We start from the raw sequence: 17,058 nt of genomic DNA, 5'->3' as shown, positions 1-17,058 counted from the left end.
AGGGGATGGTTGCAGGGGATCATCACAGGCGATCATCACAGGCGATCATTGCAGGGGATGGTTGCAGGGGATCATCACAGGCGATCATTGCAGGGGATGGTTGCAGGGGATCATCACAGGCGATCATTGCAGGGGATCATCACAGGCGATCATTGCAGGGGATGGTTGCAGGGGATCATCACAGGCGATCATTGCAGGGGATGGTTACAGTGGATGGTTACAGGGGATGGTTGTGCCACGCAAGAGTTTTCCTTTCGGTGGATCGCAAGGGAAAATATCAGATGCAATATTGACGAAAAGCAGATCAACAAGAGCGACAGGATGTCCACCAAGAAGATGGGGACTTGTAGTGTTACGTACTGTGAGGAGGCACAATGTATTGTTTTTTACAGAACTACCACAGTTTTTTCATTGTTGCAGTTTTTCATTTCTTTGCATGGATGTACTTTTCTGGCAAATTTTCTGTTCACTATATATGACTTTATATGTAAAAATGGACATGAAAATGTGAATTTTCTGTTTACATGTAACACATTGCTACAAAAATAAATGTACTGTACACATACAAATGTGCATCGGTATCTAAAAAGCTCAGTGTGATACACAATATCGTTCAGCTAGACAAAACTGACCTTCTGGTACAGTAAGCAGTCAGTGTCAAAGAAAAGTAGAACAAAACTGACATTTGTATAACAAACATTTCCAGCGTTGACTGGCATGGTGAATAATATAATAATAATATATGCCATTTAGCAGACGCTTTTATCCAAAGCGACTTACAGTCATGTGTGCATACATTCTACATATGGGTGGTCCCGGGGATCGAACCCACTACCCTGGCGTTACAAGCGCCATGCTCTACCAACTGAGCTACAAGATGTGAAAAAACATCTAAACATCTTGACCAGCACGGCTCACACGATGACAAAAAAAAAGTTTAATTTTGGTGGCATTGGCCAATTTACTGACACAATAACTAGGGTTTGAAGCATTAATTTAAATGTTTTGGGTGAGTTACTACATTTTGCAGACAATGCAATCAGCTGTGACAATTGCACTTACAGTTTAGAGAATGTTAACCCTTGTGTGGTCTTTTCATTCTGTATACTCCCCTTGTCCTAAGGGTAAAAATGACCTGCCTTCACTAAACCCCTAAAATAAAGAAACGTAATTGAATTTCAAACCCCAAATGTATTTTGCACGAGGAAACAACCTGTCATTCATCACAAACTTTGTTCATATCTGTGTTTTCCCTCTTCACAATGCAGACAGACTGCATTTAATCAGTGGACACCACTTGTTTTTATTACAACACACCTGTCATTCTTTACTAAAGTAGAGGTTTATTATTATTGCTAAAAGGTAATGCATAGGTGTAAACATTACTTTTTTAGCAAGAGGAGCGCTTGTATAACTTAAGAAAGTAGTAGAAATGTGCAAAAAATTGCCTTGAATGCATTTTATTGAAGGGGAAACAGTCTTGAACTTTTTTGGCAACATAATGATATATTCTTATATATTGTACCAATGAGGAATTCAACTACAAAATACTGGTCTTCTCCCGCTTTTTTAACCATTGCCCGACCCACAAGGTGTGTAAACAACAACAATAAATAAGAATAAAATAAGATAATAACAAAACAAAAACGTGATGAACATAAATCAATCAACTCTAATTAGCACATATAGGACAGTGTGCAAGTGTGTGCATGAACTTTGCAGATGTATTTATCACATGGGGGGGCCCCCCATGGGGGGGGGCTGAATTGGAATCTCCTCCTCTTTCCTGCCCCAGCTGCAGCCTCAGGTGGATCAGGACAAGATTCAGCCCCCTGAACAGCTTTCACAAGTGCTGCAGAGGCTGCCGTGCGGGAGAGCTGCTGTGTGGGGCTACAAGTGCCTTTCCCAGCTGCCCCGGGAACACACTCCTCTTGTTCCGCTTATCAGGCATCCTGATAGGGTTGATCTGGTTCCATATCACAAAGGCATTGTATGAGGACACATCAATGATGTTATGGAAGATGACCAGGGGCCAGCGGGCAGTCATCCTCCTACAGCTGTAAGTTCCAATCACCTTGTCCAGGTTGTCCACGCCTCCTTTGTTGCAGTTGTAGTCCAGGATGATTGCTGATCTCAGCCATTTTGTGCAGTGCTCAGGAGGACCACATACTTGTTGTGAGGAGTGCAGGGGAGCTCAGGCTTCTTCTTTCTAACTGTGCCAACCATGATGATCTTCCTCTTGAGGAGCTGCTGGCTAAGTTCAACCAGTAGCACACATAATCTCAATTTCTCATTGTGTGTGAGTCTGTGGTTTACGCGGTGGGTAAATTATTTTATAACTGCCAGGTCAAAGATGACCCTAAGACAGTCTTTGTACCCTGGTGGTGTACAGCTTTCATGGAAAAATGAACAAAGGCGATGTTTCACTTTTTCTAATGTTTGGGTCACTCTACGAAAAGTCATCAAATTTCAAGTTGAAAAAATATAATTTAGGGGTTTTTGTCTGCTGTTAAACATCGTGGCGGGCCATTTTTTTATGCTTAAGACAACACAAGGGTTAAGACTGTTCCAATTTTTGGGGGAGAAGCGATTGAGAAACTGTAATACAACCACACAATGTGGCCGATGCGACAGATCCGAACGTTTAGCTTAAAATGTTGATAAACTATTAGGCTATTTCTTCACATTATAAGCTCAGCAATGCGCACACGGAAGGCTATAAGCGCAAAAAACATAACCAAAAGTGACTGCAAATACAATTATGCATGTAATGCTTTTATTATAAAGGTGCATTTTTATGGTGAAAATTATTGTCACGCCCTGACCTGAGATATCTCTGTTTTGTTTATATTTTGGTTAGGCCAGGGTGTGACTAGGGTGAGTACGTTATTTTTTGTATGTCTAGAGTTTTGTAAGTATAGGTGATTTGTATGTTTATGGTGGCCTGATATGGTTCCCAATCAGAGGCAGCTGTTTATCGTTGTCTCTGATTGGGGATCATATTTAGGTAGCCATTTCCCTTTGGTATTTGTGGGATCTTGTTCTATGTTTAGTTGCCTGTCTGCACTATCCATATAGCTTCATGGTTCATTTTGTTATTTTGTTAGTTTGTTCAGTGTTCATTCGTTAAATAAATAAGAATGTACGCATACCATGCTGCACCTTGGTCTCCTTCATACGACGAGCGTGACAATTATCTTCCCCAAACTTGAAACTCACGCACTGCTAAAATATTCCAGTTAGGCTCCACACCCCTTGTAAAGCAGATTAATGTGCTTAATTTTAAGAAGTTATTTGGCCACTTCAGTTGTGATCCAAGCCTTATGACAACATATAGGTTTATGGGCTAGGCTACATGAGATGTGCGACTACGATTCGAAAAAGTCGCAAAAAAAGGTATTTCTTATGTTGTGCGTCATTCACAAGTGATCATTTAGAATTTACAAGGTATAGGATAATATTGTCACCCATCAGGCTATTATTGATTTAATCTTGTCTTTATATATATATATTAAATAATATATGTGTGACATTATTTTGATTTATAATGGACCATTATCATGCACCTGTCTTGAAACAGGGGTAGTGGGACAAAATGCATGTCAAAATACATGTCATCACATTTATGTAATCTATCTATAGCCAGGTCGGCTATACTCCTGTTGTAAAGACAATACATGTGCTTAAAAGATCTAGCCTATAGAAAGCTGATGGGATCCTCTTCTTTTTAGTAGAGGCCATCACTCGGTTTTCTCCCGTAATTACATAGCCTATAGAAATGTTGAGCAATATGAGCTTATGGGCTTTCATGAAGTGTTTTATTAGATTTTCGATTACATTTGCTTTGATGTCAGAGTGATTAGAGGGACAATATAGTGCTAAGTACCAGGCAGTTAGCAAGTTTGGTAGGCTACTAATGACCATCAGCAGTATCAGAGCTTGGAGAAGCCTAATTACCGTGACTAAACGGTCACGTGAAATTTGACTGCCGTCATGACTCGTGACCGTCAGTGTGGTGACCGTCAGCACAACAGCCCTAATTGCACCCCCCTTCCCCCCTCAGAACATCCTCATATCATCAGGAATGGACTCTACAAGGTGTCGAAAGCTTTCCACATGGATGCTGGCCCACAGTTGTGTCAAGTTGGCTGGATGTCCTTTGGGTGGTGGACCATTGATAGACACGGGAAACTGAGAGGAGAGAGAGAGAGAGAGAGAGAGAGAGAGAGAGAGAGAGAGAGAGAGAGAGAGAGAGAGAGAGAGAGAGAGAGAGAGAGAGAGAGAGAGAGAGAGGCAGAGAGGCAGAGAGCAGAGAAAGAGAGAGAGAGAGAGAGGAGAGAGAGGGAGAGAGAGAGAGAGAGAGAGAGAGAGAGAGAGAGAGAGAGAGAGAGAGAGAGAGAGAGAGAGAGAGAGGAGAGAGAGAGAGAGAGAGAGAGAAAGAGAGAGAGAGAGAGAGGCAGAGAGAGGGGAGAGAGAGAGAGAGAGAGAGAGAGAGGCAGAGAGGGGGAGAGAGAGAGAGAGAGAGAGAGCGAGAGAGAGAGGCAGAGAGGCAGAGAGGCAGAGAAAGAGAAAGCATAAGAGAGATCGGGTGAGAGAGGGAGGGAGGAGAGAGAGAAAGAAAGAGAGAGAGAGAGAGAGAGAGAGAGAGAGAGAGAGAGGCAGAGAAAGAGAAAGCATAAGAGAGATCGGGTGAGAGAGGGAGGGAGGAGAGGAAAAATAGGATAATGCAAAAACCAACTCTGATAGAAAATCTTTAGCTGTATTATTATCTATTACACATCTTATCATTTTACAATAGGCCATTACAGGGTTTCTTGACAAAGACTAAAATGACAATATTATAGAACTTACGTTGGAGTTCAGATACCTGATTCCTTTATGCAATTGAATGCAGTTGAAATGGCACCAATACACAATACTCCAAAGCGAGTCTATCAGATCCGTTAAGGACCAGTCACCAGTCAGGTGAACACTGCCTTTCTCCCTCATGCTCTCTAGCTCTCTCTCCTCTTCTTCTACATAAGAGTTGCTAAGCAACCTTCAGAAGATGTCCTTGGTCGAAACCCCCTGGGATCCTGGGGCTTGGGCAACTCACTCCTGATGGGCGGGGCCAGCTGCACCTGAGCCCTGAGCTTGTCTGTCTGTCTGTCTGTCTGTCTGTCTGTCTGTCTGTCTGTCTGTCTGTCTGTCTGTCTGTCTGTCTGTCTGTCTGTCTGTCTGTCTGTCTGTCTGTCTGTCTGTCTGTCTGTCTGTCTGTCTGTCTGTCTGTCTGTCTGTCTGTCTGTCTGTCTGTCTGTCTGTCTGTCTGTCTGTCTGTCTGTCTGTCTGTCTGTCTGTCTGTCTGAATGCCTGCAAATCAGACTTAATTTATAAAGCAAATTCCCTCACATAGGATGCATTTCCCAACAAATAAAATAATATAAGTTAAGAAAGATAAAAATATATTTTCTTTCTCTAAAATGAGACAAATAAAATATTCAAACAATAATAAAATAACAATGGACATGAGAGACTAATGCATTAAAATGTTCTACTGGATGTCATAAGGTGAATGCACCAATTTGTAAGTCGCTCTGGATAAGAGCGTCTGCTAAATGACTTAAATGTAAATGTAAAATAAATACGGTAAATAGAGAAAGACTAATGCATTAAAATAAATACGGTAAATAGAGAGAGACTAATGCATTAAAATAAATACGGTAAATAGAGAGAGACTAATGCATTAAAATAAATACGGTAAATAGAGAAAGACTAATGCATTAAAATAAATACGGTAAATAGAGAGAGACTAATGCATTAAAATAAATACGGTAAATAGAGAGAGACTAATGCATTAAAATAAATACGGTAAATAGAGAGAGACTAATGCATTAAAATAAATACGGTAAATAGAGAGAGACTAATGCATTAAAATAAATACGGTAAATAGAGAGAGACTAATGCATTAAAATGTTCTACTGGATGTCATAAGGTGAATGCATTAAAATAAATACAGTCTGGATAAGAGACTAATGCATTAAAATGACTTAAATGTAAATGCATTAAAATAAATACGGTAAATAGAGAAAGACTAATGCATTAAAATAAATACGGTAAATAGAGAGAGACTAATGCATTAAAATAAATACGGTAAATAGAGAGAGACTAATGCATTAAAATAAATACGGTAAATAGAGAGAGACTAATGCATTAAAATAAATACGGTAAATAGAGAGAGACTAATGCATTAAAATAAATACAGTAAATAGAGAGAGACTAATGCATTAAAATAAATACGGTAAATAGAGAGAGACTAATGCATTAAAATAAATACGGTAAATAGAGAGAGACTAATGCATTAAAATAAATACGGTAAATAGAGAGAGACTAATGCATTAAAATAAATACGGTAAATAGAGAGAGACTAATGCATTAAAATAAATACGGTAAATAGAGAGAGACTAATGCATTAAAATAAATACGGTAAATAGAGAGAGACTAATGCATTAAAATAAATACGGTAAATAGAGAGAGACTAATGCATTAAAATAAATACGGTAAATAGAGAGAGACTAATGCATTAAAATAAATACGGTAAATAGAGAGAGACTAATGCATTAAAATAAATACGGTAAATAGAGAGAGACTAATGCATTAAAATAAATACGGTAAATAGAGAGAGACTAATGCATTAAAATAAATACGGTAAATAGAGAGAGACTAATGCATTAAAATAAATACAGTAAATAGAGAGAGACTAATGCATTAAAATAAATACGGTAAATAGAGAGAGACTAATGCATTAAAATAAATACGGTAAATAGAGAGAGACTAATGCATTAAAATAAATACGGTAAATAGAGAGAGACTAATGCATTAAAATAAATACGGTAAATAGAGAGAGACTAATGCATTAAAATAAATACGGTAAATAGAGAGAGACTAATGCATTAAAATAAATACGGTAAATAGAGAGAGACTAATGCATTAAAATAAATACGGTAAATAGAGAGAGACTAATGCATTAAAATAAATACGGTAAATAGAGAGAGACTAATGCATTAAAATAAATACGGTAAATAGAGAGAGACTAATGCATTAAAATAAATACGGTAAATAGAGAGAGACTAATGCATTAAAATAAATACGGTAAATAGAGAGAGACTAATGCATTAAAATAAATACGGTAAATAGAGAGAGACTAATGCATTAAAATAAATACGGTAAATAGAGAGAGACTAATGCATTAAAATAAATACGGTAAATAGAGAGAGACTAATGCATTAAAATAAATACGGTAAATAGAGAGAGACTAATGCATTAAAATAAATACGGTAAATAGAATGGGATAAAATAAATCAAATAGATAGTATGACTAAGAGCACCTTACGTAAAAGCATGGTAAAGTAAAGACTCTGACTACTTTGGTGACTGAGAAAGTATTTTTTAAACCTCTCGCTTTGTGCTGGATTTGTCAATGTGTAGTTAATACATGCATAGACTATGAGTAGGATTACAGTCTTACCCCAACTAGCAAAGAAATCTCTAGTTTGAAAGAGATGTTTTTTTTGAAGCTATGCCGTGCCATTTTCCCTACTTTTCCCCCCCTTGTGGGCCAGCCCCCTAGTCAATGAGCTTCAGACCCTAGCATTTGAGTGACAGCTAGCAAGCGGCTAGGCCCAATGGCTCAGTGGACACAGCAGAGAGAGAGAGAGAGAGAGAGAGAGAGAGAGAGAGAGAGAGAGAGAGAGAGAGAGAGAGAGAGAGAGAGAGAGAGAGAGAGAGAGAGAGAGAGAGGACAAGGACGTTGTGCACATATCTGCACATATGTGACGTAGTAAGCATTTTTCGGGGACGACTTTTGGCTCCTGAGTGCTACTTTCAGAACTACTAGCTAAAACGTATACAAAAGTACCAGTGGATCTCTTTAAGATATTTAAAATCTCAACAGTTTATGAGGCCCTAAGATCTTCTGACAGGCTGTTCCAAAGGCCAGGACCATAGTGACTGAAAGCAAACTCACCAAAGGTTTTGGTTCTGAACTTCGGAACGAGTAAAAGACCAGCGCCAGAAGATCTGAGGGACCGACCAGACACGTTTGTTAAAAGAATATCAGACATGTATTCCGGTTCAAGGCCATTTAATGCCTTGAACATTGACGCAGGAGGGGTGGGTCACTTGAGTGGGTTGAGTCACTGACGTGATCTTCCTTTCCAGGTTGGCGCCCCCCCTTGGGTTGTGCCGTGGCGGAGATCTTTGTGGGCTTTCCTCGTCCTTGTCTCAGGATGGTAAATTGGTGGTTGAAGATATCCCTCTAGTGGTGTGGGGGCTGTGCTTTGGCAAAGTGGGTGGAGTTATATCCTGCCTGCTTGGCCCTGCCCGGGGGTATTATCGGACGGGGCCACAGTGTCTCCTGACCCCTCCTGTCTCAGCCTCCAGTATTTATGCTGCAGTAGTTTATGTGTCGGGGGGCTAGGGTCAGTCTGTTATATCTGGAGTATTTCTCCTGTCTTATCCAGTGTCCTGTGTGAATTTAAGTATGCTCTCTAATTCTCTCTCTCTTTTTCTCTCTTTCTCTCTGTCTCTCTTTTTTCCTCTCTTTCGGAGGATCTGAGCCCTAGGACCATGCCTCAGGACTACCTGCCCTGATGACTCCTTGCTGTCCCCAGTCCACCTGACCGTGCTGCTGCTCCAGTTTCAACTATTCTGCCTGCGGCTATGGAACCCTGACCTGTTCACCGGATGTGCTACCTGTCCCAGACCTGCTGTTTTCAACTCTCTAGAGACAGCAGAGATACTCTGAATGATCGGCTATGAAAAGCCAACTGACATTTACTCCTGAGGTGCTGACCTGTTTCACCCTCGACAACCACTATGATTATTATTATTTGACCATGCTGGTCATTTATGAACATTTGAACATCTTGGCCATGTTCTGTTATAATCTCCACCCGGCACAGCCAGAAGAGGATTGGCCACCCCTCATAGTCTGGTTCCTCTCTAGGTTTCTTCCTAGGTTCTGGCCTTTCTAGGAAGTTTTTCCTAGCCACCGCGCTTCTACACCTGCATTGCTTGCTGTTTGGGGTTTAAGGCTGGGTTTCTATACAGCACTTTGTGACATCAGCTGATGTAAGAAGGGCTTTATAAATGCATTTGATTTAATGCTTTAAAAAAATAATTAAAGCAATTTTACAACTATAGAAACTAACAGGCAACCAATGCAGGGACTTTAAAATGGGTGGAATGGGTGCTCTCCTCTGGTCTTAGCTAGCACAGCATTCAGAATTAATTGAAGTTGGCTAATTCTTTAAGTAACACTTCTATGAAGAACATGTATATAATGCTTTATAACACCCTTTATAATGATCTATAACACTGACTATAAGGCATCTACAATAACTCTGTCTGTCTGTCTTGTAATATTTCTGTTGACCTGAGTGGGGGCCACTGAATGGCAACACAATTTCTGGGTGCACCGGTTTAAGTGAGAATTGATTTAGTTGGATTCAACCTATTCCTCTGCTTCAGTGGATCATATTACAGCTAAATGACTCCTCTCAATGAGGAATGACAAAACTGTCCTACAGTGTGTTTCTGGGTCGTGCAATTGATCTTGTTTTTCCATCAAATATTTCACAGCTGATATTTCTAGAAGCTGTCACGAAGCTTTCCAATTCATGCAGAGTGAATAGTACTCAACTGAATCAAGTGAAACAGTAAAGGCCTGCTGTTACAGATACAGCTGTGAAGCTGTTTCCTGCCTTGGCTGAATCAAATAATCATATGATCAGTATTTACAAGACACCCATCGCACCCATCTCTCCATGCTCACACAAACTCTTTAGCCCTCTCTCTTATACGAATCTCCAGTCCCCCGTTTCATTCCTGCCCTCCTCTCTCTATATCTCTTCCTGGATCTGCCCCCTGCCTGTGTCCCCTACCCCATCCCAAACCTTGTGTTAATAACCTCATTTGCACTGGCCCTTGTCCTGACCCACCAGAGGACACGGGCTGGATTCTGTTAGCTCGTATTTACTAACTAGGTAGCTGGCTGATTCTGTTAGCTCGTATTCACTAACTAGGTAGCTGGCTGATTCTGTTAGCTCGTATTCACTAACTAGGTAGCTGGCTGATTCTGTTCACTCGTATTTACTAATTACGTGCTGGCTGATTCTGTTAGCTCGTATTCACTAATTACGTGCTGGCTGATTCTGTTAGCTCGTATTCACTAATTACATGCTGGTTGATTCTGTTAGCTCGTATTCACTAATTACGTGCTGGCTGATTCTGTTAGCTCATATTCACTAATTACGTGCTGGCTGATTCTGTTAGCTTGTATTCACTAATTACGTGCTGGCTGATTCTGTTAGCTCGTATTCACTAATTACGTGCTGGCTGATTCTGTTAGCTCGTATTCACTAATTACGTGCTGGCTGATTCTGTTAGCTCGTATTCACTGGCCAGGTAACTGGCTGATTCTGTTAGCCAGGTAACTGGCTGATTCTGTTAGCTTGTATTCACTGGCCAGGTAACTGGCTGATTCTGTTAGCTTGTATTCACTGGCCAGGTAACTGGCTGATAGAAGCCAGAGAGGCCAGACTGCCAGAAAATCATTATAATCAAATGAATAATGCTACAAGGTCTCACACAGAATCCACTGAACATTCATCTGAGGAGAAATGGGTGGTGGAACAGACAAATATTGAAAAGGAAAAAACGAACGAAACAGATTGAAACGTGAAAGGGAAGCACATAACACAGGTTAGAGAATGATTTTGTGGTAGAAAGGTGGAAATGGCTGAATGTGTGAACAGGGTGAAGTGTAGTGTTGTGTAGTGTTATGGATTGTGGTTTAGTGTTATGGAGTGTAGTGTTATGTATGGTAGTTTAGTGTTATTAGTATAGTAAATTGTTATCTAGTGTAATATATTGTCATGGAGTGTAGTGTTATGTAGTGTAGTGGAGTTAGTGGTACGTAGTGTAGTATAGTGTTATGTAGTGTAGTTTAGTGGTATGTAGTGTAGTTTAGTGTTATGTAGTGTAGTGGAGTTAGTGGTATGTAGTGTAGTATAGTGGTATGTAGTGTAGCATTATGTAGTCTAGTGTAGTATAGTATAGTGGTATGTAGTGTAGTATAGTATAGTGGTATGTAGTGTAGTGGAGTTAGTGGTATGTAGTGTAGTGGAGTTAGTGGTATGTAGTGTAGTTTAGTGGTATGTAGTGTAGTGGAGTTAGTGGTATGTAGTGTAGTATAGTGTTATGTAGTGTAGTGGAGTTAGTGGTATGTAGTGTAGCATTATGTAGTCTAGTGTAGTGTAGTATAGTGGTATGCAGTGTAGTGTAGTATAGTGGTATGTAGTGTAATTTAGTGGTATGTAGTGTAGTGGAGTTAGTGGTATGTAGTGTAGTTTAGTGGTATGTAGTGTAGTGTAGTTTAGTGGTATGTAGTGTAGCATTATGTAGTCTAGTGTAGTGTAGTATAGTGGTATGTAGTGTAGTATAGTGGTATGTAGTGTAGTATAGTGGTATGTAGTGTAGCATTATGTAGTCTAGTGTAGTGTAGTATAGTGGTATGTAGTGTAGTATAGTGGTATGTAGTGTAGTATAGTGGTATGTAGTGTAGTATAGTGGTATGTAGTGTAGCATTATGTAGTCTAGTGTAGTGTAGTATAGTGGTATGCAGTGTAGTGTAGTATAGTGGTATGTAGTGTAGTATAGTGGTATGTAGTGTAGTGGAGTTAGTGGTATGTAGTGTAGTGGAGTTAGTGGTATGTAGTGTAGCATTATGTAGTCTAGTGTAGTATAGTATAGTGGTATGTAGTGTAGTATAGTATAGTGGTATGTAGTGTAGTATAGTGGTATGTAGTGTAGTTTAGTGGTATGTAGTGTAGTGGAGTTAGTGGTATGTAGTGTAGCATTATGTAGTCTAGTGTAGTGTAGTATAGTGGTATGTAGTGTAGTATAGTATAGTGGTATGTAGTGTAGTATAGTGGTATGTAGTGTAGTTTAGTGGTATGTAGTGTAGTGGAGTTAGTGGTATGTAGTGTAGCATTATGTAGAGTCTAGTGTAGTGTAGTATAGTGGTATGTAGTGTAGTGTAGTGTAGTATAGTGGTATGTAGTATAGTTTAGTGGTATGTAGTGTAGTGGAGTTAGTGGTATGTAGTGTAGTTTAGTGGTATGTAGTGTAGTGTAGTATAGTGGTATGTAGTGTCGTGGAGTTAGTGGTATGTAGTGTAGTGTAGTATAGTGGTATGTAGTGTAGTGGAGTTAGTGGTATGTAGTGTAGTGTAGTATATTGGTATGTAGTGTAGTGGAGTTAGTGGTATGTAGTGTAGTTTAGTGGTATGTAGTGTAGTATAGTATAGTGGTATGTAGTGTAGCATTATGTAGTCTAGTGTAGTGTAGTATAGTGGTATGCAGTGTAGTGTAGTATAGTGGTATGTAGTGTAATTTAGTGGTATGTAGTGTAGTGGAGTTAGTGGTATGTAATAATAATAATAATATATGCCATTTAGCAGACGCTTTTATCCAAAGCGACTTACAGTCATGTGTGCATACATTCTACGTATGGGTGGTCCCTGGGGATCGAACCCACTACCCTGGCGTTACAAGCGCCATGCTCTACCAACTGAGCTACAGAACCACTGTAGTGTAGTTTAGTGGTATGTAGTGTAGTGTAGTTTAGTGGTATGTAGTGTAGCATTATGTAGTCTAGTGTAGTGTAGTATAGTGGTATGTAGTGTAGTATAGTGGTATGTAGTGTAGTATAGTGGTATGTAGTGTAGTATAGTGGTATGTAGTGTAGCATTATGTAGGCTAGTGTAGTGTAGTATAGTGGTATGTAGTGTAGTATAGTGGTATGTAGTGTAGTATAGTGGTATGTAGTGTAGTATAGTGGTATGTAGTGTAGCATTATGTAGTCTAGTGTAGTGTAGTATAGTGGTATGCAGTGTAGTGTAGTATAGTGGTATGTAGTGTAGTATAGTGGTATGTAGTGTAGTGGAGTTAGTGGTATGTAGTGTAGTGGAGTTAGTGGTATGTAGTGTAGCACTATGTAGTCTAGTGTAGTATAGTATAGTGGTATGCAGTGTAGTGTTGCGTAGTGCAGTGTAGTGTAGTATAGTGCTATATAGTGTAGTGTAGTGTTTATGTAGTGTAGTGTCGTGTTGTGTAGTGTTATGTAGTGTTGTGTTATGTAGTGTAGTTTAGTGGTATGGAGTGTAGTGTTATGGAGTGCAGTTTAGTGTTACTTAGTGTAGTGGCATGTAGTATTATGTAGTGTAATATAGTATAGTATAATGTAGTGTTGTGTAGCGTTATAAAGCATAGAGTAGTATAGTGTTATGTAGTACAGTGTAGTGTAATGTAGTGTAGCGTAGTGTTATATAGTATAGTGTAGTGTTATATAGTATATTGTTATGTAGTTTAGTGTAGTGTTTTGTAGTGTAATTTAGTATCATGTTGTGTAGTGTTATGTAGTGTAGTGTAGTGTTATGTAGTGTAGTGTAGTGTTATGTTATGTAGTGTAGTATAGGTTAGGTGTAGTATAGGTTTGTGTAGTGTACTGTTATGTAGTGTAGTTTTATGTAGTGTAGTTTTATGTAGTTTAGTGTTATGTAGTGTAGTTTTATGTAGTGTAGTTTTATGTAGTGTAGTGTTATGTAGTGTATTGTTATGTAGTATATGTTACTTACTATGTTCATGAGGGTGAGCAGGTACTTCTGGATGTTCTCTCTGCCATGGAAGTGGACCACGGAGTAGTCTACCCCCAGTAGAACCTCCATGTTGAACAGCTCAGGTTCCTCGTGGGCCTGGCGTCGGGCCCGGGCCCTCCTGGTCTGGTTCAGTTTGTGATGCTGTTGCTGCACTCCTCTGGACAGTGCCTGCAGGTCCATCAGACCACCCAGAACTGACCCTGAACAACATAACATACAAACAGATATATGGGGAAGAAGGCCTTAGAGACGATTCACGGTATCTAATGGCACTGTACCAGACTTTAATTTAAACTGGATGATATTAGCCAATATTATTATTATTTTTAAACAAAGTACTGACTCAAATAGGATTATTTTCCAAAAATGGTTTGGTGCTGTATCCTTGTAAGTAATCCAGCGTGTGAATGGTATAAAATCACTTTAGATTTGTATGTATAATTTGGAGTGCTAATTTGATATATTAGTCAATAGCCATTCTGGGAACGTACAGACATATGAATGTGTCTAATTCACGGTGCATAACCTTTTCTATGCTGTTTGGAAGTCTTGTGGTAAAACAGGTTGATCTTGACAGCTTGTTAAAAAAGTTTAATCCTCCCAACAGTTTTTTCTTTACACACACACACACACACACACACACACACACACACACACACACACACACACACACACACACACACACACACACACACACACACACACACACACACACACACACACACACACACACACACACACGCTTCTACACCGTGCTTCTACACCTGCATTGCTTGCTGTTTGGGGTTTTAGGCTGGGTTTCTGTACAGCACTTTGAGATATCAGCTGATGTACGAAGGGCTATATAAATAAATCAATTTGATTTGATTTGATTTGATACACACATCCTGTCAGAGTACATTATTCCAACGCTGGCTCACATTTGTTGTATGAGTGCGACCAAGGCGCAGCATGAGTAGAGTTCCACACATTTTTAATAAACTGAAAACTCTCCAAAACAATAAAGCACAAACGAACCATGAAGCTATACAAAATATTGCTGACAGGCAACTAAACATAGTCAGGATCCCACAAACACAAAAGAGAAATGGCTACCTAAATATGATCCCCAATCAGAGACAACGATAAACAGCTGTTTCTGATTGGGAACCATATCAGGCCAACATAGACATACAAAAACCCTAGATGACCCACCCTAGACACTATCACGCCCCAACCAACACAGAGAAAAACAGCTTACTGTGGTCAGGGCGTGACAAACGCTGTGTGAACCTTGGCTGAGCATAGCTTTTCTCCCCAGCCGGGTTTGAAAGAGACAGATTAGTTAAAGGCCCAATGCAGCAGTTTTTATCTCAATACCAAATCATTTCTGGGTAACAATTACGTACCTTACTAGCTAGGTTTACATCCAATTGGCGACAGATTTCCATGCAAATATTCTAAAATATGCATAAAGAAAATGTTTGTTTCCAGTAAACTGGCTTGTTGGGATAAAAATCAGTGAATGATGACCTAGTGAACATTTTCATGTACCGATTAAAAATCTAAGGTTCAATGTGTTTCCATCGCATTTTCAACTCTACCGAAAACTGTTGTGTTAAAAAGCAAACGTGCCTACTCTGGTCCGGGCACTTGCGTTCTAGCCAACAGTTTGCAGATACAGTGCAGGTAGGTTGTGCAGGTAGGTTAGTCTACATGATGAGATTTGTATGGATAAGTCCAGCATTGATCATCATGTCACAAGAATAAGACCCTCGATATTAATTGGAAAGGCGCATCAAGCTCATCACCGTGCACTTTCACCACTCTGTGAAGTTCATCATAACTTATTTTAATTGTAGCCTAATATATTGCATGGTTTTCATTGCATGGAAATTGCATGGTGTCTTAGTGGGAGGACCACACACCATATCATCACGTGACTCCATATTTAAAGTAGTTTCTTGCATAATTAATAATATAATATAATAATATATGCCATTTAGCAGACGCTTTTATCCAAAGCGACTTACAGTCATGTGTGCATACATTCTACGTATGGGTGGTCCCGGGAATCGAACCCACTACCCTGGCGTTACAAGCGCCATGCTCTACCAACTGAGCTACTAATTAAAGCTGCCATATGTACGTTTTTGGGTAACCGGACCAAAATCACACAGAAATGTGAGTTATAGATCTGTCACTGAAAGCAAGTCTAAAAAGCGGTAGATATGTTCTATGTCCATTATTTCTAAGCTTCCTGTTCTTAAGTTTAGCTTTTGCGTCTTTTACTTTTGGTTGTGTACACCAGCTTCAAACACTATATTTTTTGATATGGAAAATATATTTTAAAGTGGTTTAGATGGTACAGTGATTCTCTACACACGATACTTGCTTGTTTTGTTATACTGAACTATTAGAATTTTTGCAACCAGGAAATAGTGGAGCGATTCCTGCATATTGCAGCTTTAATTTTACCAATACAAAAAGATCCCATCAGGTCGAATGAACAAATGATCTGTAAGCATTTATAAACTTCCTGTTTCCATCATAGCTGTTGTGATATTCTTTTATACGGTATGACTTTACTCGCATAAAAAAATAGCTTCTTAGCAATTTCTCAAGCAAGAATTTTGCAAGGACTGTATGGGAGTGGTCTGAGCGGAAAACTGGCAGGCCAAAACTTCATCCTACCAAAACAGGCTGAAATTTCAGGCATTCTTTTTTTTTTCTTACACTAAACGGGCATTATCATAATTTTCACAATTTTACAGTACTATTCCAACCTCATAGCATGTAAATATAAATATAACAACACAATAAAATATTTTTTTGGAGGACTGCACTGGGGCTTTAAGACAATAGCAAAATCTTGGGTTTGCTCCAAAGAATACACATTCCTTCATTGGTGAAGTGAAAATCATTCTGACATCCTCCCCTGCACATCTGTCTGTAACACAGTTCTCTTTGCCTCGGATGAATTCACACTCAGGTATGTAAACCAAGGAGCCATGCCACTCAACCTCTCTCTACACATGCAATATCTCAATGTCTCAACGAGGGTGGGAGGATATGGGTTAGAGAAACACACAGAGACTGAGAGACAGATTGATAGAGACGGTCCAACAACACAGTTCAGCCACAACTATTGGCATCCTTGATTGTGAACCAGACCAACAACAACCCATTCATAATATTATGCAAACTCTTACTGTAGAGATTATTTGTAGCTGTGATAAATGACCTAAACTGCATAATGGGAATACTATGCCATACTTAGCATAAGGATCAAGCAGGGCATCTTTATAGTATGATAATTGTCTTTACAGTGGAGTACACAAATATTGACACCCTTGATAAAGATTAGCAATAATGACTGTATA

General features: G+C 39.4%; 1 protein-coding gene and 1 non-coding gene across 2 annotated transcripts in view; both read right to left on the bottom strand.

Moving 5' to 3' along the window:
- Positions 1-17,058, bottom strand: part of LOC124006932 (A disintegrin and metalloproteinase with thrombospondin motifs 2-like) — an 80,606-nt gene that overhangs the window by 21,215 nt on the left and 42,333 nt on the right. The window contains exon 4 of the mRNA XM_046317119.1: positions 13,676-13,896. Within this exon, the coding sequence (XP_046173075.1) occupies positions 13,676-13,896 (221 nt within the window). The remainder of the gene's footprint in view (positions 1-13,675; positions 13,897-17,058) is intronic.
- trnat-ugu lies at positions 12,552-12,626 on the bottom strand. The gene has a single exon. It is a non-coding gene; the product is annotated as a tRNA-Thr (tRNA).

This window comes from Oncorhynchus gorbuscha, linkage group LG20 (genome assembly GCF_021184085.1).
Source record: "Oncorhynchus gorbuscha isolate QuinsamMale2020 ecotype Even-year linkage group LG20, OgorEven_v1.0, whole genome shotgun sequence".
NCBI classification, from domain to species: domain Eukaryota; kingdom Metazoa; phylum Chordata; class Actinopteri; order Salmoniformes; family Salmonidae; genus Oncorhynchus; species Oncorhynchus gorbuscha.
Note: the sequence above shows the minus strand (reverse complement) of the source record. Positions and strands in the feature narration are given on the sequence as shown.